Below are 25,369 nucleotides of genomic sequence, written 5' to 3'. Positions count from 1 at the left end.
GCTTTAAATGCTTCTGGAGCTCTTACCATAGGCTTGATTTAATGTTCTCTAAAGGGCAGAACTGGACACAGTAGGTGAAAGCTACACAGAAGCAACTTTAGGATCCCAGAAAACCTTCCTAACAGTGTGGAACGGGCCACCTGAAGTTGGGGATGATCTCCTCCTCCAAGGCCGTTAGTCAGAGGCAGGACACATGCTTCGGGGTGTTGACGTGGGGATTCTTTTGGTGGGTAGGGATTCTTTCCAACCTCAAAACTCAGATCTGTGATACCTGGATGACTTCTGGCAAATGACTTCACCATCCCAAGGCTGAGTTCCATTATGTGACAGATGAGAATTGTGCTCTTTGTGTTACATCTCCTCCCCTGGAGAATGGGAGATGATGTGAGAGGACAGTGTTTCATTTTGGAATAGCTTTCTCCTTTGGGAAGTTTCCCCTTACACCAAGCTCAAATCTCTTTTCCCAACTTCTAACCATGGCTGCAATTTCTTTTCTTCGATAGACAAGGAGAACAAGGCTAATGCATCTTCTCCAAACTAATTATCTCCAGTTCCCTTGATTGATACCCATACAGTGTAAGGATTTTTACCACACTCTTCAGTTTATCGATTGTTCTTCCAAAAATGGGGCAAGTAACATGAATTGAACCCACTGTTCTAGGTATGGGCAGAGGAAATATCTCTTAGGCCATGGTGTGACCTCCTAATTTGGCCTAAGAACATATTAGTTCCGGGGGCTGCCAGGTCACTCAGTTTGCTCCAGTGAGATTTGGAATCCACTAAAGCCCTTGGAACTTCCTCAGAAAAAGTGCTTTCTTAGCTCATCTCTCCTCTCATGCTATAAAATGGACTTCTTAGACTCCAATGTCAGAATTTCCTTGTCCCTATCAGAGTTCACTGGGTTAGATTTGGCAAAATGTTGTGGCCTGTCAAGATCATTGCTTCCTGACACTGTCATCTGCATTGTTAGCTATTTCATACCTTTGTCCAAACCATTGATAAACCCTTTTAGAGCCAAGTACAAAAACCTAACAAGTTCACATTAAGCCATTGATGACTGTTATTTGGATCCAGCCAGCTCCTAAATTCATGTGAAAATATTATTTTCTATCTCACTATTTTACTCCTCTATACAAGAAATTTCAGCGGCTCCTGATTTCTTCTGGGGCGGGGGAGAATAGATAAATTTTTTTCTGTAGACAAGCCTTTTCCCCCTCCTGGGAGCCATCTTTTTTTTTTTTTTTTTAAGAAGAAAAGATTTCTGCAAAATTAATCAACATGTTAAAACAATTGGATATTGGTTGCAATATCATATACCTGTCAACCCCTATTTATCTGCAGAAACAAAAGGAGTTGTCTTTTCTTGTTGTTTCTTTGGGGCCAAATAACCCTCATGTTTTCTATTTTGTTCTTGTAATTGTTTTGTAGCAGTTGAACCCTCAATTTATATTGTTCTTGTCCCTTTGAATATCCTTGTGTTGATCATTTCAACAAGCAGTCCCTTCTTCCCTTTATTCATCATGTACCCTAATACATGAGTAGCCATATACTCCCTCTGGTTGGCCTTTTCCCAGTGGTGAGCATTCCCTTATTTCCACTTCTCCATTACCCCAAAAAGAGCGGATATAAATCTGTTTGTGCACATTAGGACTTCTTTTTGATAATTACTTCCTTGGGACATATTCCTAACAGTGGGACCTCTAGGTCAAAGGTTATGTACTTCTAAATTGCTTTGACAAATTGGTTTCTAGGAATTCACAATCCCACACTTTGGGGTGCAGGACTCACCACACTCTTTCCCAAGTTAACTCTTTTGATCTTTTACAATCTTTGCTTCAGAGTTGCTTTGATTAGCATTTATCACATTAACTGTGTCTCAGGGCATTCTTTCACATAATTACTAATAGTTTCTTTATTTGAAAATTGTCCTTGTCCTTTGGCCACTTTTCTATTGGGAAATAAAATTTCATTGTAGATTGATTTCTGTTAATTGTCCATATATCTTAAACATCAACTACTTATCAGATAAATTTGATAAAAAGAATTTTTCCTAGTCAACAACTTCCCTTGTTATCTTTGATGCAAATTTTATTTCTTCAAAACTTTTTAATTTTCTTTTAACCAAAATTTGTGATTTCTTTTAGCTCTTATTTGGTTAGAATTAATACTTCATCTTTAGTTATAAAAAGTATATGATCTGGGGCAGCTAGGTAGCACAGTGAATAGAGCACCAGCTCTGAAGTCGAGGATCTGAGTTCAAATCTAGCCTCAGACATTTCACACTTTCTAGCTGTATGACCCTGGGCAAGTCACTTAATCCCAATTGCCTTAGCAAAAAAAAAAGAAAAGTAAAAAAAAAAAAGTATATGACTTGATTCATATATATATATATATATATATATATATATATACACACACACATACTAATTTAGTCTTATTTTTTATCAGACTACACTTCAATTTCCCCAGGAATTTTTCTCAAATAAGGAGTTGTTTCCTGCATAATGCATATCTTTCAGTTTTACTGAATACTGGGTTTGGGGATTTATTTATTTCTGATTCTTCTTACTCTGTTCTCTTGATCTACTTCTTTAAAAAATAAAGTATCAAATGGTCTTGAATGATTGTTTCTTGAAAATATATTTTGAGGTCCCAAAGTGCTAATTCTCCCTTTATTTTTGTATTATCATTATTTCTCTTGATGTTCCAGATTGTTTCTCCAGGTGAATTTTCTTTGTATTTTATTTAGCTCTGTGAAGTATCACTTTGTTAGTTTATTTGGTAAAGCTTTGAACTTATAAATCAGTTTTGCTGGCATTGTCATTTTTATTTTGGCATGACCCTGCCATGAACACTGAAGGATCTTCCAGCAATTTGTATTATTCTATATTTTAAAAGGGGCTTTTTGTGACTGAATCTATCTAAGTATTGAGTGTTCTTTGAGTGGCGTTCCAAATATTTTATATATTTTGTAATTATTCCAAATTAAAAAAAAACCTTCCCTTTCTATTTTCATCTTTCAGTTTGTATTATAATATAATGGTAGTGTTGATTTGTGGATTTCTTTGGTGGTATGTATTTTTGCTAATATTATCATCTCAAGTTGATTCTCTTATATATTTTAAGTAAACCTTGAAGTCATCCACAAATAGACGTCATTTTGTCAACTCTTTATCTTCGTTTGTATTATTTTTGCTTTATTAAAGCTTTTCACAACTATTTTCCATCTATCTCTTCAATCTTTTCTACCTTATTACTCTTTATGTTCCCGAAAACTTGACCTCCTTTTCCCTTGGATACTATCTCTCTCTTCCACCTTTGCCCAGACTTTTAGCCATGTTTAGTGTATTTTTCCAGTTGTTCTTCCATGTTCTCACTCTTGAACTTTATCTCTTAAACTCCTTGTCTTTCTTCAAAGTACAACTCAGATGCTCACTCCCACAGGAGACTTAGTATGTTCTCTTACTCTATCCCCTACTCAATCCCCCAATTCCTTTGAATTTGTTCCATGCATATTTTCTGTTCACTTCCCTATGTATACATTTTCTCCCCAAAAGATTATAAGTTCCTTGAAGGCAGGAAGTGGTTTGAGATTTTTTTTTTTGGAGGGGAGGGAGTGGTCCTTTTACTCCCCAGTAAATCCCTAATATATTATCTACCACAAAACAGACTCATCATAAAAACTGGTTGATTGGAAATCTTTCTGTGTATTTGTAACTACGCAAAAGATTGTGCAACTTCCAAAGAGATCCCAGATATAATCTTATCAATGGCACCATCTTTGTAATAAATGTATGGTCTCACAAAGAGATGACTTTGATGTTTAAAAAAATTAATCACACATAATACATTGACTTTTAGTTCTTTGTAGACATAGTTGACTGTTTTTTTTTTTTTCCATGTAATTCACTGTACCTGGGACAGTAAGTGATAGGTTAGTGAGGATCTTAGCCAACATTATATAAAGCTTTGTTAAGACCTTAATTTGTATCTTTCTTCCTTTCCCCAACCCAACATTATAACAAGGATATATAGTTAGGCAAAAATCATGGAATAGAACCCCTTTTCTGATAGCATATGCAGCATTCTGCCCCTTTGTCCCCCCAACCTCTCCAAAGAGAAGGTCGTAAATTGATTCTCTCTTCTCTGGGGCCAAGTTTGATTGTTAGCGATCCGCTTCAACATTGTTTTATTGACCTCAGTTATATTATTCTACTCCCGTCAGTTGTTTTCACGGTTTTATTAGATTCCCTTAGCATAATTCATGCAAATCTTTCCATTGTTTCTGAATTCATCGTGCTATCCATTCTGCCCCATAAGATATTCAGTTATTTCAGGATACCGCAGTTTGTTCAGCCGGTCTCCAATCAACTCCGTTCTTTCTAGCTAACTAATTATTATACTGTGTGTTCAATCTCAGTCCCTTCTCTCATTACTCCACATAAATTAGACCTCACAGGCTAACTAGCTCTGCTCCCCATTAAGCTTCAGATTCGTGTTTAATAGACTGCCTCTGCCAAATTCTGAAATGTCCATAGAGATGAATAGCATAGCCTGGTTTCAAATTTTACCATAAAATATAAAATGGATCACAGTTCACCCACGGGTCATTGGTGGTCAGCAGCTACAAACAAAAGCATCACTGAAGACATTCTCCACAAAAATATTCTATTGGACAATTCAGAGAAGAGGAAGCTAATAAGCTGATCTTGAGTAATTCTTTATGAGGTTAAACAGGCCCTCTATCTACATGACCTTCTTAGGGGTCGCTTGCGTCATTTGTAGTGCAAGAATGGGTGACAACTTGTGAGGAGTCTTTATCTCTTTCATGGTTGTTTTTGTATGTTCTACATGCAGCACGGTGTATGGCACAAATGCCTATTGTATCCCCCAGCTAGAAGGCAAACTCCCTGTGGGTGGGAACTTTTTTTCTCTGTATCCCCAGGGCCGGGTGTTTAGATGTTTATAAGTAGCTCTTTATTGGATTGAAGTAATGAAAACTTGTTTGTGGGCATGTTTTTGACAGGATGCTATAGTGATTCATGAAGTATATGAAGAAGGAGCAGCAGCCAGAGATGGAAGACTTTGGGCTGGTGACCAGATTTTAGAGGTAAATGGTTTGAATTTTGCTTTGAAATGAAATCTCGCAAATGACTTCCCCTTTGTCCACAAGAGGGGCAGATCAGTAATTTCCTTGGTGTAAGAAAATTCCCAGGGCAGCTGGATGGTGCAGTGAACAGAGCACCCATCCAGCCTCTCCACACTTACTAGCTATGTGACCCCAGACAAGTCACTTACTCCTGTTTGCCTCAGTTTCCTCATCTACAAAATGAACTGGAGAAGAGATGGCAAATCGTTTCTGCATTTTTGCCAAGAAAACTCCAAATAGGGTCACAAAAAATTGGACAAAGCTGAACAAGAAGGAATTCTCTCCACCAAGGCAGATCGTCTATGATCTCGGAGCACTTGCTCTGCCTGATAGATTGTCTCTCCCTGAGTCACAGCATATGGTAGAGGTGGGATTGAACTTACTTCCCCTAAATCTAAAGTTGGTTCATTATCTACTGTGCTCCCTCTTTTGTGTTTATACTGGCTCCCACTGAAAATGCACTGAAAATGGTTTTCTCAAGACACATAATTGAATTACACCAATTAAACAGTGTCAGAATGGACAACTCAGCCCTTTCCCCACTGGTTTTCCTGGTCAGATGGAGTGCAGTTCTGGGCTCTCCTGTTGGCTCACCATCCTTTGCCCATGGCTCCATCTCTGCAGGTTTTTTTAATCTGTCATGACTTTGCGTGGTCATGAGCGTGGCAGTCCAGCGCCAATAACTGGGTGAAGGAGAAGCCACAACCGGAGATTTGTGTAGGGTGGACCAAAGAGCTGACTGTAGCCCGAAGCCTTTAGGCAACATTTATTTCCTTTATTGGAGGAATTTAATTTACTAGTTAACATTTTATGGTGAGCATGTGTGCGTTTTGCTTAGTGACTTTCATATAACCCAGGAAGGCTGACATCATTGGGTTTCAGCCGGCAGTGGCTTCTGTCTCTGGGGAGGAAACCAGAGAGCCAAGTATGGGTTAGAAAATATGGAAAGGAAGGGGTTAAAGGTGTAACCACCCTGACTACAAGGTGAAAGCAGGCTTGGCTCGCGCAAGCTATCTCAAGGCAGACCTTGACTGTATTTCCACGCTGGAACAAGTGATATTCCCAGTGGGTTCATTATATTATATGTGTATAGGGTTAGCAAAACAGAGGGGGGCCTCTTTGGGGATGGGCTTAATAGTTTTTAACACAGAACATGGTTTTAATGATTAGGTTTTTCTCCTTTTATAATCAGCTAGGATTTACCCAAAGCTGGTAATTAGCATGATGAGGTAAAAGGGAGAGAGGGCAGCGACTCCTTAATTGAATATTTGGAAAAGGTCGACTGCTCACATGCTGTGAACCATAGCCAGCTCCTACACTGATGGTGAGGACGCCAAGGGTCAATATTGTTAAATTTCCTTAAAGTGAAAGAAACTTATTCAAAAATTGTATTCGTGTTTTTACCCAGTACATCGTGATCTTTTCTATGCGGACCTCTCTCCTTGTAGCAAAGAAAAATAATTCAGCAAAACCAACCAACACAGCAGCTCCTGGCAGCATATGCCCCATCCCATCCCATCCCATCCTTCTCATCCCTCACTAGCCAATGAAAAGAGGAGGGATCACAAACTAGACAAAATTAGACAAGACAACCGTCCACATTGTGTTACCCACTTGTCTACCATACAGAAGACAGACTGGATGGAGGGGCAGTTTTAGAGTAAGAAAGTTCTGGTCCAAATATCTAGACACACAGTTGCTGTAGGGAAGTCACTCAAACTTCCAGTGTCCCAAGCATCTCTCAGTCTGTATTGCAGGTACTAATATAGCATTAATAGGGAGAGTTTCCCATGATGAAGAAATCACAGAGACTCAAGTTTGGAAGGGGCCACAAAGGCCATCTAATTTAACCCATATCTCAGTCACCAAATAAGCATTATTAAACACCTATTGTGTGCCCATGTGGCAATATTTAATATGTAAGGCAAAAATGAAACTGTCCCTGCTCTCAGGGAGCTTAAGTTCTTTTGGGTAAGATTTCTATATATATGCCCAACGTCAAGCCGCCCATTGCTGGTTCCAAAACTCTGGTACACAGCATCCTCTCCATTTCCACCAAGGAGACTTGTCTGGATTCATCCATGCACATGGTCTGTACTAGGTTTGGTCCTGAGCTTCCTGTATTCTAATTATAGGATTAACTCTTCTCTTTTTTTCCTGCCTTCTCCCCTTCCTCCTTTGCTTCCTTCATTTTTTTCCTCTTTCCCTCCTTTCTTCATTTCTTTTCTCTTTCTTCCTCCCTTCTTTTTCTTTTTCTTTTTTTCTTTTATAAGACTAAGTCTCTCTTATTATCTCAGCTAGAAGTACAGCTGCCACTCCCAAGCCCAGTCATAGAGAGCTAGACTTGGAGTCCGGATGACCTAATATACCCTTAAACAAATACTAGTTCTATGACTATAGGCAAGTCACCTAACTTGTCTGCCTCAGTTTCCTCATCTATAAAATAGAAATACCTACCTTTCAGGGAAATTATAAGAATCAAATGTAATTACATTTTGAAAGCACTTTTTAAGCCTTAAGGTGCCATAGAAATGGGACCCCACTGCTGATCAGCACAAAAGCTTTCACCTGTTCCCTTCTGAAACCCTTCCCTAGATAGTCTGGTGGTTCTCCCTATACCCCAAGGACTTACCATTTTGATATGGAACTTAGTGTAGACAACTATTCAGCTTTAACCCTCCCTGAGCTGACACAATCCACCAAAGTCAGCCTCCCTGGTAACAAGAACTCCAGGTGTGTACAACCACCTCAGGCATAATCTCCCTTTTCTTACACTCTTTACTTCCTTATATCTCTATCCAGACACCTTCAGGAAGAGTTTATCGTCGCTTTGGTTTTAGCTTATGCTTAGGGTTTCTCTATAAGGAAAGAACAGAGAGGTACCAAATGCACTATATGAATCAGATATGGGACAGCTATTTATTTCTCATTCGCAAAAGCAATGCCCAACCCACAATGCACACAAGCACTCATTGACAGAAAGACAAACAAGCAGCACTGCTATATTACTGTAATATTTACTAGGAAGGTTGCTCCTTAAATCCATCTAAACGGTTTTGCCTCAGTCCTGTTCTAGAGCCTTCTAATTCTGTTGCATTTGACAAGCTAGCCCAGCAGTAAGGTTCATCCTCCTCAGTGCAGAAATTTCCCTGCCATCAGTCAGCTCCATGTATTATTTAAAAAAACAAACAAACAAACAAAAAAGGCTTTCAACTCATGAGGACCCTTTTGTATCTGGACACATCCACCCTCAGCTTGATACTCATTCATCAACTCAGGAAAGGACAAACACACAAGGAGGAAGCTCGAAAATAGGCAGGCTTCCCTAAGCAGCCCATAAGCTCTAGCTGCCAATTATTCATGGTCACAGGCAGTTGGTATCAGGGCTAGAGTGAGCTGCCTTTCCTCCACCCTAAGCAGCAGATCAGAGCAGTGTGGACATTGTCCAAACCAGAGAGAGGAGAGCCCCAAGTTTGTGGTCGCTCATTTTTAAAGACACTCTGAGTCATCAGAATTTTCTCAGTGGCCAACATGGGGAATGCATCATCTCCTCTAAGCATTAAGCCCTCATAGCGTTGAATTATATATGTGTGGTCATCTGGAAGAAGCCAGGAAGTCTTTGCAAGGTCTGTGGAACTGGTAGATATATCTATGGAAAATTCACAAAGAATACAAGGTAATTTTTCCAGGGAGGAGACCATTAGCGTGGGATGATGGTGTCTTCTCCTTTGTAGTGTTTGAGCTGAGTGAAGGAAACTGGGGATATTACTGAGTAGAGAGGTGAAGAGGCAGTGCTTTCCAAGTCTGGGGACAGCCTGTGAAAAGGAACAGGCTGAATACCTGAATAAGACTCTTCTCGATCACACACGCAGTCATCCAGCTTCTTGTTGAGAATCTTCAGGGACGGAGAATCCATCACCTCCCAATGCAGCCCACGCCATTTTCGGACTAGCTCTAACCACAAGTCAGAACCTCAAAATGAAAATCTGAGACACGATGTTTATTCTTCTTCACGGGCAGTCTTCAAGCCAGGGCTGAATGATCTCATATCCAATATGCTGTAGAGAGATTCTAGGTCAGGAATGGTCCCAGATGGTCCCAGAGGTCCCTGCTGCCTGAGATTCTGTGATTCTAGTGACATTCCCCTGCCCGTGCATCGCCACATTCACTGCCAATGAGCATGTGTAGCGTAAACATGGCAGAGCAGGAAGCAGAATTGGAAATGCCCACTGATCTGTCTCCCTGCCTGTCGAGTGCCTGGCCTCGTTCTATGGAACAGATGGATCTGTATCTTCCTTTTCAGACCATCCAGGAAAAGCTAGTCTGTCATCTCCATCAGGAATCCATCCTAGCATGACTTTAGTGCCAGACAGGCCAGGCCAGGCATAGTTTGGAAAACAAAGATCTCATTTGGTTATATAATAACCTAACAGGACTCGGAAGGTGTTGACGTGGTGGACCCGTTCTGAGCGATTTCTCCAGTCATCCTGGATTTACCCTGCTCAGTGTACATATGGCATCACCCTGTGCTTTAGTCCTCCTTTATGGTCCCATTTTGGCCCGTTGCAAGGATTTGCATGACACTTGACCAGGATTAGTTGGTACAAGTTATGGACAAAAACCTCGGCAACTTAAGGGAATGGGTAAGAATATCACAGAATGAATCTCTGAGGTAAAGGTGATCAAACAGATAAGCCAGAGAAGAAATTGTACAGAATGTCCACAACAATAAAGAAAGAAAGAGGGAGGGGGAGAGAGATGTAAAAGGAGAGAAGAAGAAAGGGAGGGAGGGAAAAAAGAAGGAAGAGTGGAAGAGAAAATGATCATTCTTTCCAGAGATGGGGAGCTATGGTAGTAAAATCATGCCCAAACTGTCAGACTTTTGGCCAGTTTTTTCTATGGGAGTGTGTGTGTGTGTGTGTGTGTGTGTGTGTGTGTGTGTGTTCTATTCATTCTTGAAGAGCTGCCTTGCCTAGTAGTGGAAGGAGAAAGATATTTAGAAATGAAGATGAAATGTTAAAAATAATTTACATTTTTTTTAAAGAGATCATATATTTAGAGTTGGTAGCATTCTGAGAGATTACTGAGGCTCTCCATATTCTCCTCCTTTTACAGTGAGGCACAGACCAGGCTCACACTTTAAGGAAATGTGAGAGACTGAATTCAGACCCAAACCTTCCTGACTCCTAGCCCCATTGCTCTATCAGATGGCCTCAGATGCATTTAGCTCATTTTCCATCCAAATGAAGATGCCCTTTGCTCTAGTACAACCTCAGTGCTAGTATTCCACCTCAGAGTTGGCAAAAAACCATCCTGTCTTCCAACCCTATAATTCTCAAGTTATAATCTTAAACTTTCTCTTGCTCAGGTGCCTTACACTGCTGACTTTCTGTCCTTACCTTTTTACCTACCCAGAAACAGCTATTTGATTTTGATAAAATTACCCTCAAGGTGGGGGGAGTAGGGGTGGGAAATTAACAAACATTTCTATATCATTTTAAGAAGCTTTTAGTCAATGGAGGAGCCGACATACAATTAGTGAACAATATCAGTGAAAATATCTAAAGTCAGACATGTCCTGTGCCAGGAACAACAAGTTAGCCTGACCCTTAATCATGCTATATTAATGGCTCCAGTCTCACATCTCCAACTGCCTTTCAGACATCTCAAGCTAGCTGTCCGATAGACATGTTAAACTCACTGTCCAAAACCGAATTCATTATCTCTACCACTAATCCTTCCCCTTTTCTATTTCTGTCAAGGGTAACATCATACTCCCAACCCTCAGACTAACAACCCAGGAAGAATCCTGGATTCCTCACTATTTCTTACAGTCTCCCCCCAACCACCCACCCATCCATATCCAAGCTGTTTCCAAGGTCTATCAGTTTCACTTTTGGATCTTATAGATTTCACCTCTGCAATATGTCTTATGAATTTCACCTCTGCAGCATGTCTTGTGGATTTCAGCTCTGCAACATGTCTTGTAGATTTCACGTCTGCAGCATGTCTTGTGGATTTCACCTCTGCAGCATTCGTAATTTCCCCTCAGCTTCTTGTAATTTCACCTCTGGCATTCTTGTGGTTTCACCTTGACATGTCTTGGTTTCACCTCTCAGCATGTCTTTGGTTTCACCTCTGCAGCATGTCTTGTGGATTTCACCTCTGCTGCATGACTTGTGGATTTCACCTCTGCAGCATGTCTTGTGGATTTCACCTCTGCTGCATGACTTGTGGATTTCACCTCTGCAGCATGTCTTGTGGATTTCACCTCTGCAGCATGTCTTGTGGATTTCACCTCTGCAGCATGTCTTGTGGATTTCACCTCTGCTGCATGACTTGTGGATTTCACCTCTGCAGCATGTCTTGTGGATTTCACCTCTGCTGCATGACTTGTGGATTTCACCTCTGCTGCATGACTTGTGGATTTCACCTCTGCTGCATGACTTGTGGATTTCACCTCTGCAGCATGTCTTGTGGATTTCACCTCTGCAGCTTCTTGTGGTTCACCCTCAAGTTCTTAATGCCCCTTCTCTCTGCCTCACCCCTGGTGCGGATCCATATCACCCCATACCTGGATTGGTTGTTCCCTGTGACTGGAATTCTCTCCTTCCTCACTTCTGCCCACGACTTCCCTGACTTTCTTTAAGCTCCAACTTAAATCCCATTTTCTGCAGAAAGCCTTTTCCCAGCCCCTTTTAATTCCAGTATCTTCCCTCTCAGTCATTTCCTATTTATCCTGTGTATCGTTTCTTTGTACATAATTGTCTCTCCCCTTAGACTAAGAGTTCCTTGAGGACAAAGACGATTTTTTGCCTCTTTTTGAGTCCCCGACACAGCACAGTGCCTGTCATATTTATTGTTGTTGAGTTGCTTCAATCATGTCTGACTCTTTGTAACCACATTTAGGGTTTTCTCGGCAAAGATACTAAAGTGGTTTGCCATTTCCTTCTCCAGGTCATTATAAAATGAAAAAACGGAACCAAACAAGATGTTCCCAGCATCACACAGCTAATAAATGTCAGACTTGACTGAGTTCAGACTTGAACTCAGGAAGATAAGTCTTCCTGATTCTAGGCTTATAACTCTATCCACTGTGCCATCTAGCCGCCCACTTAGCTCTGAATAGGCACTTAATCAACTGACATTACAATGTCTTTCCTTTGGGAGCAGGTAAAAATTCAACATTTGTTTATATGCCTTGAGTCATTCAGATCCAGAGCTAAAGTTACCTCAGATGCCATCTAGTCCAACTACCTCCTTTTATATTGAAGGAAATTGAGTCTTAAAGAGGAGACATACGTTGCCCAAGATCATAAACATACTGAGTCAGAAAGAGGATTTGTTGACTCATTGATAGGATCTCTTGACTCCTATTTTTATCTTGCTGAATCGTAAAAACAGTGCTCTTCTCCACTCTCCCCTTTCTCCCCCCATAATTGTAGTAAAGAGTTTTTGCTAAAAAGTGGGATGAGTTTATGGAGTGCATTGACCTTCTTGTTTATCTCTTCCTGCCCTGGTTCCTTTGGGGGTCTAGACTTGTGACTCCATTAGCTTGAGAAAATCCCAAGCTAGAAATTCTATCTACCATTGTAAACTGGCAACTTGTCAGTAATTTATAGCCTTGGAAAGTGGTCTGGACCATAGGATTGTAAATTCAGAGCTGGGGGTGGGGGGAACCTCAGAGATTATCTAATCTAGCCTCTACTTCTATTTTAGAAATGAGGAAACATTGACCCATGGAGCTGAGTCAGACATAAGTTCAATGACCACACTCTTTCCATTATGGTACACTGCTTTTTGATTCTGTAAAATCTACCCAGACTAGCTTCTGTAAATAGGCTGTTTCAAGGAACAGAGAGTTCCTGCCTGATTAACCCCTTCATCTGCTGCCTCACTCTTCCTTTTCTGTAGACAGACTCTTTTGTTTAAACAAATGCATAGCTGTTAAATATGGGGACCCTATTATTATGCTTCTAAAAATGCATATAATCTTTGTGGGACTTTATTGATTATAATAAAATTCTTCATGATATTCCATATATCAGTTAATATTTTTAGCTGACCTTAATGGCATGTCCAGAATAGTATGTGATAAACTGAGGTATAAATGGAAGCCTTGAACTGAGAATGGAGCACAGGCTTGTGGTCTCAGGAATTATTGATGTATTAAATAATGACTGCTTCAGTGGTATTAGATTGATGGACTTTGAGGGGCCATGCTTTTCATTAAAATCAAAACTGTTATGGTTAAATACCCATATTGTGTGAGAGGGTGTGTGTGTGTGTGTGTGTGTGTGTGAGTGTGAGAGTGTGTGAGAGAGAGACAGAGAGAGGAGAGAGACAGAGATAGAGAGAGAAAGAGAGACAAAGAGAGGAAAGGAGAGGGAGAGAGAGAGAGAGAGAGAGAGAGAGAGAGAGAGAGAGAGAGAGAGAGAGAGAGATTTGGCAAATTAGAAAGTTCAGCTGTAGTAGTCTGAGCTTTTTTCTTCCCTTGCTTAACATAGAGTGAAATCATGGTCTCGTGTGCCATCTATTGGGAAAAAGCAAAATAATCAGCCAAACACCTGAGGTTCTCTGAAGCCAGTGTTTTCCCCCTTTTGTTCCATGGGCCCCATGTGCAAATGCTGAATGAACTCCTCTGAATATAGCAACCAGTTCCCTCTTTCCAACTGACAGAACCCTTTCTTTTCTCTCTTACTGTAATACTTCAGCTCATCAAAAAACCCCTTAGAAATACACAGGAAATCTGAGGGGAATCATTAAATGCAACCTAAGCCTCCATGACAGTGGAGAGGAAAAAGGCCATGTCTTCACCAGCCCCAAAATCACATAATCTCAGCATTATCTCGTATCTCCCTTATCCCACTCCTCTGTGGATGAAAATCCCTGCTAAAACAGCCAATGGGTGGGTGTCCTATAGCTTTTGACTCCAGAGCCCTCATGAGGAGAATAAACTTTTGATTAAACACTTACTATGTGCCAGATACTACCTCTGATTGTTAGGAAAATTTTCCTGACCTCAAGCCTTCATCTGCCTCTGCAATTTCTATCAATTGCTAAATTGTTTTGAGTTAGTCTTTTTTTTAATTAATTATTATAATTTTTTATTATAGCTTTTTATTGACAAAACATATGCATAGGTGATTTTTCAACATTGATCCTTGACTTCTGTTCCAACTTTTCCCTTGCTTCCCTCCACCCCCTCCCTTAGATGGCAGGTAGTCCCATACATGTTAAATATGCTAACGTATATTTTAAATACAATATATGTATACATATTTAGACAGTTATTTTGCTGCACAAGAAAAAAATCGGATTTAGGAAGAAGGTAAAAATAACCTGAGAAGGAAATCAAAAATGCAAGCAGACAATTACAGAAAGAGTGGAAATGCTATATTGTGGTCCACACTCATTTCCCAGCGTTCTTTCCCCAAGTGCAGCTGGTTCTGTTCATCACTGGACAATTGGAATGGTTTGAATCCTCTCATTGTTGAAGAGAGCCACTTCCATCAGAATTGATCCTCATTTAGTATTGTTGTTGAAGTGTGTAATGATCTCCTGCTTCTGTTGAGCTAGTCTTTTAAAAGAGCTTGGTAATCAAAGGTGCAGTAGAGGGCCACATGTGAGGAAACCTGGGAATGAACCTCAGCAAGAAGGGATAGAAAGAGGAAGTGGTTTGGGAGAATGACTCTAAGCCCAATTCCCTCATTTACTATTTCTGGGATTTGAGGCAAGTCACTTCAGTTTTCTGAGCCTCAGTTTTCCTCATCTGTAAAAATGGGTGTAATAATTGCCCCGGGTCCTTCTCGAATTCAGTTCCTGAAGATATTATCTTGTTGGGTGGTATAAGTGAAATAAATGATATAAAAATAATTTATCAAATTATAGCTTTGGGAGTTGCTAGATGGCACAATGGATAAATCACCAGCTCTGAAGTCAGGAGGACCTGAGTTCAAATATGAGCTCAGATCCATAACACTTCTAGCTGTGTGACCCTGGGGTTTCACTTAACCCCAATTGCCTATAAACAAACAAACAAACAAAAACTATAGTTTATACCCAACATAAGAGCTCATTACAATTGCTCTGATCATTGTTATTCTTCTAGGTTAATGGTATCGATCTGAGGAATGCCAGCCACGAGGAAGCCATTACCGCCTTGAGGAAAACACCCCAGAAAGTGCAGTTGGTTGTTTATAGGGATGAAGCACATTACAAAGATGAAGAAAATTTGGAGATTTTCCCCGTGGACCTTCAGAAGAAAACGGGCCGAGGACTGGGCCTAAGCATCGTTGGGAAACGGTAAGGCGCTGAAATCATTTCTTCTTTGAGGTTCCCGGTCTTTGATTGTGATTCACAAGAAAACAAAACTACCACGTGAACCTCCCCATTTGTCCCTGAGTTCAGTGACACATACAAATTTCCCCAAAGCAATGAGCAAAAAACACACTGAAGTACGATCATCTCAAAGCCAGATTCCTCATTTTCTTTTTTTTTTAATTTATTATATAGCTTTTTATTTACAAGATATATGCCTGGGTAATTTTTCAGCACTGACAATTGCAAAACCTTTTGTTCCAAATTTTCCCCTCCTTCCTGCCACTCCCTCCTCCTCATTAATTCTAGTGAAGCTGGGACACATGCAGGTAGGACTTCAGTCCTCTTAGGACCATTTCCAAAGACTCGCATGTCACTTATGAAGTTTCTCCTCTCTCTAATCTGTCTCCCACACAGTTGCCGAAGAGATATCCCTAAAGCATAGGGTTGACCCTGTGGAGAAGCTCCAGTATCTCCCCAGTGTCCTCCAGTAAGATACAAAACTGTCCTCTTGGTATTTAAAGCCCTTCCCAGCTGGTTTCAGGGAAATCTGAGAAGACTTGTATGAACTGATGCAGAGGGAAGTGAGCAGAGCCAGGAGACAATGTTTCCAATATCAGCAACTTTGAAAGACTTAGAAACTCTGATCAACAAAATGTCCAACCCCTGTCCCAGAAGACTCGGGAAGAAGCTTGCCAACTACCTCCAGATAGCAAGCTGATGGACTCAGAGAGCAAACTGAGGCAGATTTTTTTTTTTTGGACATGGCTGATTTGGGAATTTGTTTTGCTTGATTGTGCACACATGACTGTAATGGGTTTTGTTTTGTAGGATTAGAGGGGATATGGAAGGGAGAAAATTTGGAACTGAAAATAAAATTGAATTCAAAAATAAATCCCTTTACAACCTGACTTTCAAGGTCTAGCTTTCTAGCTTTATGAATTACTCCCTTTGTGCACGCTACAACATTTGCAAAACTGTTCTTCTCAGGGGCAGCTGGGTGGTGCAGTGGATAGAGCAGGAGGATCTGAGTTCATATGTGGCCTCAGACACTTAATATTTCCTGACTTTGTGACCCTGGGCAAGTCACTTAACCCCAATTTCTCAGCAAAACAAAACAAAACAAAACAAAAAAATCCTACTTTGTGTCAATCATTCTGGATGCTTGAGCTACAAGGATGATGATGGGGAAGATAAAGATAAATAGCCAACATTTCTATCGTTCCTTCTGTGTACCCGGTACCATGCTAAGTGCTTTCCAAAGTTATCTCCTTTGCTCCCTACCACAGCCCTGGGTGGAAGGGCATATCATCAGCTTCATTTCACAGATGAAGGAACTGAGGCTGTGACTTACTCTGGACCACCCAGCCAGTAAGATTCTGAGGCTAAATTTGAACTCAGATCTTCCTGAATCCAGTCCCCCGTCCCACCTATCCTGCCCTGCAAGAGCTCACTTCCAATGAAGGAAACATCATACACCCAAACAGATAAATACAACTGAACAAACCTTTCTAAAGTGTCCAATGTGTGTCGCTCATTGTGTTTAGTGCTAGAGAGGAGCTTCCATTCTACTGAAGGAAACCTCATACCCACAAATGGGCAAGTGCCAATTCTGCCAGCTCTGTGCCAGTCATTGTGCTTGGTGCCATAGACACAAAACCAAAAGTAACTAGTGCCTGCCCTTAGGGAGCTTCCATTCTACTGAAGGAAACCTCATACATACAAATGGGCAAGTGCCAATTCTGCCAGCTCTCTGTGCCAGTCATTGTGCTCGGTGCCAGAGACCCAAGACCCAAACTAGCTAGTGCCTGCCCTTAGGGAGCTTCCATTCTCCTGGAAGAAATGCCATCTCACAAGTGAGTCAATGCAAACTCTGCGGGAAGTTTATACTACAGGAATAAGCGCTCTTTCAGAAAGCACTTGGGAGTCTGGCGTGCGGTTTGGGGGCAGTGTGCCCCAACTTGTGGGGCTGGTGGGTAGAGGAACGAAGTCACTGGCCACCTGCTTTGTGATCTTGCCCAGAAACGGAAGCGGAGTCTTTATCTCGGACATTGTGAAAGGAGGGGCTGCTGACCTGGATGGGAGATTGATTCAGGGAGACCAGATCTTGTCTGTGAACGGAGAGGACATGAGGAGCGCGTCCCAGGAGACGGTGGCCACTGTGCTCAAGGTGAGTCTGTGGCGTTGGAGCAGGTTCTCTTACAGTAGCAGGCGGCCAGCAGCCCGGTGCCCCCGTGCCCGGTGTCACTCCGAAAAACAAAAGGGCCCTGCTGTATAAGGAATTAGGAAGCATGATCACCTAGAGCCAGAATCTGTTGGCTTACGTGACACGGGAGGAAAAGAAACTTTTGTTCATTTTAGAACTTAACCCCAGAATTCAAGATGCAGATTTGCTTAGGAAACTAGTGAGCGGAATCCTAGCACTCCCTTATGTATGTGTGTATATATATATATATATGTGTGTGTGTGTATATGTATGTGTATGTGTATATGTATGCATATATATATGTATGTGTATATGTATTTATATATGAAGTTATATAGAACCTTGTATATGTCTATATATATATATGTATATATAAGGTTATATATAATGTCGTATGTGTATATATATGTATATGTACATATAAGATTATATATATATAACCTTGTATATGTATATATGTATGTGTATATGTATGTATATATGCAGTTATATAGAACCTTGTATATGTCTATATATATGTATATATAAGGTTATATATAACATCGTATGTGTATATATATGTATATGTACATATAAGATTATATATATATATAACCTTGTATATGTATATATGTATGTATATATGTATGTATATATGCAGTTATATAGAACCTTGTATATGTCTATATATATGTATATATAAGGTTATATATAACGTCAGATGTGTATATATGTATATGTACATATAAGATTATATATATATAACCTTGTATATGTATATATGTATGTGTATATGTGTGTATATATGAGGTTATATAGAACCTTGTATATGTATATATGAGGTTATATATGTCGTATATGTATATATAAGGTTATATATATAACTTTGTATGTGTGTGTATGTGTAAATATATATATATATATATATATATATATATATATATATATATGTATATGTATATATAAGTCACAGGCTTTGTCTGTGTCCATCAGCAGCCCAAGTTTTCATAGTTGCAGTTCCTTTCCTAGATTTAGACAGAACCAAAATTAAGTCGTGCGATTTCCCGGGAGAGAAAAACTCTGAAAGGAAGGACCGTTCTGTTGTTGGCTGGAAGTGGCAATGGATGTAAAAGACTTTTCCAAATCTCGAGCTACTGGGTAGATAGACGGACAGACTCTTCTGTGAATTCATTTTGTCTGAGAATGACAAGCGGCTGGTGGGTTTGACCCTCCTCTTGCCATTTGATAAGAGATTCCAGCAGGTGGCTCTCCTTGGGGCTGGCTTTGAGGAGGAATATGATTGATAGCTTGGTCCTAAACTGAATTAAGCACTAAATCTGGGGTTTGGAAGACCCGGGATCGAGTCCTCCCTCCCGAGCTCTGTTAGCCTGGCCAAGCTGCTTGGCGTCCCTTGGCCTCAGTTTCCTTATCTGTGAAATGGGGTCATAACAGCACTCTATCTCAGAGTGGATGCGAGGAGGATTAAAATAATATTTATAAATTGGTAAAATGTTTGGAAAGAGATAATGTTTATAAAATATTTATGAGACTTCTTCAAGTCCAACTCTCTGTATCTTTGCTGTTTAGGTCCCTATATTTTACATGAAAGCCTTGGTTAGTAAACTTGAACCATTGCTCCAAGCTGCAAACCCATCTTCATTTACCGTGTTTCCCCTATAATCCAAGAGAAAGGGAGAGAGAGAGGGAGAGACGAGAAACAAAGAGACAGAGAAGGAAGGAAAGATTATTCAGCGAATGCTTATTCAGTTATCAGACTGTCCTTTTCCTCTTAAACACTCTCTTTGGCTATAGACATTTTCAGGGGCAGCTAGATGGCACAGTGGATAGAGCAGTAGCCCTGAAGTCAGGAGGACCTGAGTTCAAATCTGATCTCAGACATTTAACACTTCTTGGCTGTGTGACCCTGGGCAAGTCACTTACCCCCAAATGCCTCAGCAGGAAAAAAAAGCTATAGATATTTTCTTTAAACCATGTCACTGTTTTCCTTCAATTAAAAGAGGAGAAATCCCAAACTAGTCCTTTCTTCAATTATCTTAAGTGAAAGGGGGGGGGAGGGGGGAAAGCCAGACACAGATGAAATCTATCAGTTGAAAAGTAACTAGTAAGTAGCAGCATATTCAATCACTTAGTAAGCACTTATTAATCACCTGCTGTGTTCCAAATTCTATAAAATGGGGATACCGAAGCAGCATTGAGCAATTGGGATGCATCAAGATAGGGATGCATCAAGTAAGGTTGTAGCCTTCCCCTGATGATTTTTTTCTGTGTTTTTTTCACCCTAAGTGTGCTCAAGGCCTTGTGCAGCTGGAGATCGGAAGGTTAAAGGCTGGTTCTTGGTTCTCATCAAGGAAAACCTCTCAGAACAGCCAGGTGAGTGGTGACCTTGAAGGATGACTAATAGTCACAAGCATGGGTGGGCGTCTCTAATTTGGAGGGAGGGAGTGCTATAGAATATACTTGCTGTATGATCTTAGGCAAGCCATTAACCTTCAACACCCCCGGGGCAAACCTTTAAGATTAAGGTATAGAGCCAATGCTTGGGAAGAAATTTCCGATGGAAATTTGAATGAATTGTTCTGATAAAAAGGAAGGAAGACCCCAGCCGGGGAATCAGAAACCTGGGTTCAAGAGCTGCCTCCCTCTTCCTGCTTTGCTTTCTTCTGCTGTAGAAGGGGGACAATAATTCCTACATTGAGCTGGGGGGCTGGGGAGGAGGGACGGGACTGAAGGAACTAATTACATTTGGGCTCCTATAACCAACTTCTCCAATGCAAGATGGAGGGGCGATGTTTTCAGACCATCTTTCCTGGGAAAGACGTGGAGGTTTTAGGCAACTGTCTGTTCAATGTAAGTTCGCCTGGCACCTGACCGGAGGGGTTCGTGTAATCTCAGACCGCATTAGGATGCTCATCCTGTCCAGGACAGGGATGGTGTTCTGTGGTCTGATTTTAGAACAACATGAAATGATGAACAATGAGATGAGCAAAACCAAGAGAACTTTGTCTACAGTAACAGCAATATTGTTTAAGACTGGAAAAATCAATCATGTTGACTATTATAAATACCAAAATTAACTATAAAGGACTGAAACTATCGACATCCCAAGAAAAAGCTGATAAATAGAAGTATATTTAGAATAAGTTTACACACACACACACACACACACACACATACATGATCTAGGTAGATATACTTATTTATATCTAATGGTAGCCCCTTCTAGGTGGTGGGGTGAGAAGAAAAACATGGAGAAAAAAGTTACAGAATAATTTTATATATATATATATATATATATATATATATATATATATATATATATATATATATAATATTACAAATATATTATATATATATATATAAATATATTATTATAAATATATTATTATAAATATATATTATATATAAATATATTTAAAAGGAATATCATAATAGACTTAGTTTCCTGTGAAATCATCTTTTTTAGTATCCTGTTACAGAAATCTTGTTTTATTCCTTAAATTAAAAAATAAATGACTTTTTTTCAAAGGGCATCCAGTGGAGATCTGAGAGGTGAAGGCTTTGACTTCATGTCATAGATTATAGGAACGGGGGGTGTTTCGGCCTTAGAAGACTTAAGAAGGGCCATTATAGTCATCTGCAGAGATTTGTTACTTGGAAGAGGGATCCCGCTTGCTCTGCTTGGCCTCCCGGGGACACCATGGGTTGGAAGGCTGCAAGGAGCCAAATGAAACTTGATGTCAGGGAAAAAAAAAAAAAAAACTTAAATGTGGTTCACCAGTGAAGTGGGTGGCCTGGGGAGCTAGTGGATTTCCCTTTGCCAGAAGTCTTGTGACTGGATTCTGGTTTGGGGGCATTTTGTAGGGCAGATGTAGACTGGAATCCCCCCTCTGAAATTCTGCAGTGTCTGTCTACAACTGAGGCACAACACGCTTGTAAGATACGGTGATTATGATCGTTCACTTTAAGGTCCCAGGTCTAGGTCTGAAAAGGATCTCTCTAGAAGAAGGGAGCCCTTGCTCCAGGGCCCAGGCTCACATGTGATTGTCCTTTCATCGAATCCTTCTGCCTCTTTTTCTTTTCTTCTCTCCTAACTGACACAGCTTTCCCAATTTAATAACAGTGGCTTTTAAAACCTCTGGCTGTTTGGATTTTATATTTCCTATAAAACGTGTTTCGGGTCCCCGAGTTCCATATTATTTCAGTGAGTCTTAAATGCAAAGGAATGGAAAATAAAAGCGAGGGGCTTATTAATTCGCCGATTCTTCTGGTCCCTTTATTGCCAGCAAACATTTTCCTCGAAACACTCTCCTCTGCTCCCCAGTTGGGGCTAAGTTGCCTGAATGCATTTGGACACAGCTGTGTTTATTAAAAAGGTAACATCTGGTGGCAATTTGACCCTCATTAGCTCAGCATTGTTCTGGTCCTTCAATGAAATTTTGCCGTCAAGCTAACTTGAGAAGAGCGAGGGCAGTTAATGAGTCCTTCTTGGGGGAGTGGCGGATGCCAGCTTCTCCCTGGTTTTGTGGACTGGCGTTACTCGCCGTGCTGGCAGATATGGCGGGCTTTTTTTTGTAAGATTAAAATAAGCATCATCTTAAAAAAAACAAAAAGCCCTTTGCTGCACCTTCTTTCCCAGGGTTGGCTGTGAATGCTGGCGGTAGACAGTTCAACTGTATCTCCTCCCCATCCTGAGCCTGCTAATCCACTCCATGCTGTGCCTGGGCATAGACGGCCTTTTGTTTTAGGGCTGCAGGAGCTGTTTGCAGAGAGAGGGGTCACCCCATTTCCATGGTTATCAGCCCGCAGCTGTTTCGAGATGACTGTCTCGAGGACCCCCTTTATGGCCCGAGCCGGCTGAAGAGGGTTTCCCAGAGAACAGGATGCGTATTTTGACAACCACAATGATTCTTGTTGTAGAAAAGAGATTCAGCGGGGCCGCCGGCTCTCTCCCATTGCCTTTCCGAGGGAACGGGCCAGACTGAGACTGCAGCAGCCAGAGAAGGACCCGAGAAGCTTTTGATTTCCCGGGTCAAACAGAACCAGAAGGTGCTGGTGGCATTATGGGCTTTTTTTAAGGGAATATTTACTTCCTGCAGGAGTGGGGAGGAGGGAGCTGGTATAATTAAACCATACTAACTTTGGATTCTCGGGCTTTGGAAGCCTTCCTTGCATCCCACTGGGTTGGGGTTCAAATCCCGGCCTAGATCCTTAACTGTAACCTGTGTCACTTGCGGCAAAGCACTTAGGACAAAGAAGGGTTTGAAATATAGGTAGTTACTTGCCACTCTAATTGTATAGCCATAGAATTCAGCAGCCAGAGAAGGGGAGGGCAAGGGGAGAAGGAGATTGCTGAGGTTTTGCCTTTCCAACTTGGGCCAGGGGTTAGGGAGGAAGCATAATAACTCTCTTCCAGTGTGTAAGGATTATCTCATCCTCAGAAGAGAGATTAGAATTGTTCTTTTTGTCTCAGAAGCAGGAGCATTGGTAGAAGTTTGAAAGAGACCAGGTCAGGGCTGATAAGTGGATAAACATCCTCATAATTACAGCTACCTCAGAGTAAAATGAGCTTCCTTCTGAGATGATGGCTTCCCCTTCTCTGGGGATCTCTAAGCAGAGGTGATGTGGTCACTTCTCAAGTTCACTTTAGTGACCTGCCTGTAGGGTTATGCTTGGGCATGTAACCACTGGAGTTTCTTCCAGTTCTGAAATTCTAGGATTCTGGGCAATTCTTTTATTTGTCATCATCTCACTTTTCCCTATCTTTAAAATATGTAAATTGAGTAAAATGAGCTTCCTTCTGGCATGATGGCTTCCCCTTCTCTGGGGATCTCTAAGCAGAGGTGATGTGGTCACTTCTCAGGTTCACTCCAGTGACCTGCCTTCAAGGTTATGGTTGGACATGTAGCCATTGGGGTTTCTTCCAATTCTGACATTCTAGGATTCTGGGCAATTCTTTTATTTGTCATCCTCTCACTTTTCCCTATCTCAAAAAGGCGTATGCTGGTCTACACGACTTCTTTGTTCCCTCTCATCTCTAAATATGTGATTCCCTAGTGAGTCTGTGACTTATTCTTGGTGATCCCCTGCTACTCCTGGTGGGCCCTGTTTCTATTTCTAAGAATTCCAAAGCAACAAGGAATAAAACAGATTTGGGGGAAGAGCAAACCCGCTCACCAGAGATTCCTGAGACAAAATATAATCGAGGAAAAAAGTATAATCAATAATTTTTAAATATGTAACTGCCGTGCTTTTACTTTTCAAAATACTGGATGTACATGCATCAAGTCATTGCACATGGAAGGATCCTTAACCATTAATCATGGTTCAGAGCAGTCCAGGGTGCTTCATTCCTAACACTGCAGAGGCTGCTGCGCCATAGTAATCAATTTCTTCTCCAGCACCTTCTGTCCTCCCTTCAGTCTCCCTGTACTTTTGCTGATTTTTTGCTGTTTTTGCTGGGCTTTTCCCAGGGATCCTCATAACCTTAGCCCTTTTGGAGAGAAATCACTGTGGAGTGAGAAAGCTTTCCTTCTCTGACATCATTCCACTACAGAAAGGGAAAAGGAGAGAACAAGCATTTATTGAGCACCCACTGTGTACCAGCCGTTGTGTTAAGCATAACTTTCTCTCTAACATCCCCTCATCCGATGCTCACAACTGCTCTGGGAGACAGATGTTCTGCTCGTCCCCATTTTATAGCTGAGGTAATTAGGGGGGGACAAATGTCAAGTGACACAGCTAGTAAGTGTCCGAGGCTGCATTTGAACTCAGGTCTCATATTCCTGTACTGTGGCCCCACCTGATAGGAATCCATTAGAAGAAATGAGTAAGGCAGAAAAAGGAACAAGTAAAAAAAGAAAAAGAAAAGTATCATTTCTGGGTGCTCGTGTTCCTCCAACTTATTCCTGTCAACAAGAGGAGTGCCCTGCACTTGGCCATGATCTAAAGACTTTTCCTTTGAGGTGTTTTAAATGCTCAATTTCCAAAAAAAATAACATCAAAGAAAGTCAAGCATTAAAAGCACATTTCTCTCCTCTATAAAGCATCCTCTCTATAAAATTCAGTGGCTCCCTATTCCCTCTAGGATCAAATAGATGCTCTTCCCTTTGGCTTTTCAAGCCCTTTATACCTTGCCTCCCCCTTCATTCTTCCATTTCTTGCTTTCTACAATCCATCCAAGCTGATCTTTCTGTTACACACACACACACACACACACACACACACACACACACACACCACCCACCACCCTAGCTCCCCTCTCTGGGCCCTTATGCTGGTGTTCCCCAATGCCCTCTCTCCTCTTCAATTCCACGCTATCTTTGCTGCAGCCAGAACTCAGGCACAACCTTCCCCACAAGGCTGCTTCTGACCCACTCACCGGCTGCCAGTGCTCCCTCCATCACTGGATGCTTTCTTTTTTGTTGATTCTATATCTATTTACACATTATACATTGTCTCCCAGTAGAACATAAACACCTTGGGAGTGAAGCCGGCTTTCTTTTCTGTGTGCTTTGCAATGGTGAGTAGATTTAAAATGCTTTTTGCTTCGATGAAAGCTGTTAAAGGCAAATGCTGCCCTGTTCACTTTGGGGACATTTTGGAGGATTTTTAACATTAGAGGGTGTCCCCGCTGCCATCTAAACCAAGCTGCGTGAGCAATGGCCGCTCTCTCCACAAGTCAGTGGTCTGGGAGA

At 41.1% G+C, this 25,369-nt stretch overlaps 1 protein-coding gene across 4 annotated transcripts in view; it reads left to right on the top strand.

Moving 5' to 3' along the window:
• Nucleotides 1–25,369, top strand: part of PATJ (PATJ crumbs cell polarity complex component) — a 329,924-nt gene that overhangs the window by 287,355 nt on the left and 17,200 nt on the right. For 2 of the 4 annotated variants that reach the window (XM_031969002.1, XM_031969001.1), the window contains exons 35-39: nucleotides 5,027–5,110; nucleotides 15,261–15,454; nucleotides 17,492–17,639; nucleotides 19,959–20,045; nucleotides 22,593–22,721. In XM_031969002.1, the coding sequence (XP_031824862.1) occupies nucleotides 5,027–5,110; nucleotides 15,261–15,454; nucleotides 17,492–17,639; nucleotides 19,959–20,045; nucleotides 22,593–22,721 (642 nt within the window). The remainder of the gene's footprint in view (nucleotides 1–5,026; nucleotides 5,111–15,260; nucleotides 15,455–17,491; nucleotides 17,640–19,958; nucleotides 20,046–22,592; nucleotides 22,722–25,369) is intronic. The other 2 variants (XM_031969004.1, XM_031969003.1) reach the window with 1 other exon arrangement.

Source organism: Sarcophilus harrisii, chromosome 4, assembly GCF_902635505.1.
Source record: "Sarcophilus harrisii chromosome 4, mSarHar1.11, whole genome shotgun sequence".
NCBI lineage: Eukaryota > Metazoa > Chordata > Mammalia > Dasyuromorphia > Dasyuridae > Sarcophilus > Sarcophilus harrisii.
The sequence above is the reverse complement of the archived record's forward strand: the minus strand, read 5'-3'. Positions and strand labels throughout refer to the sequence as shown.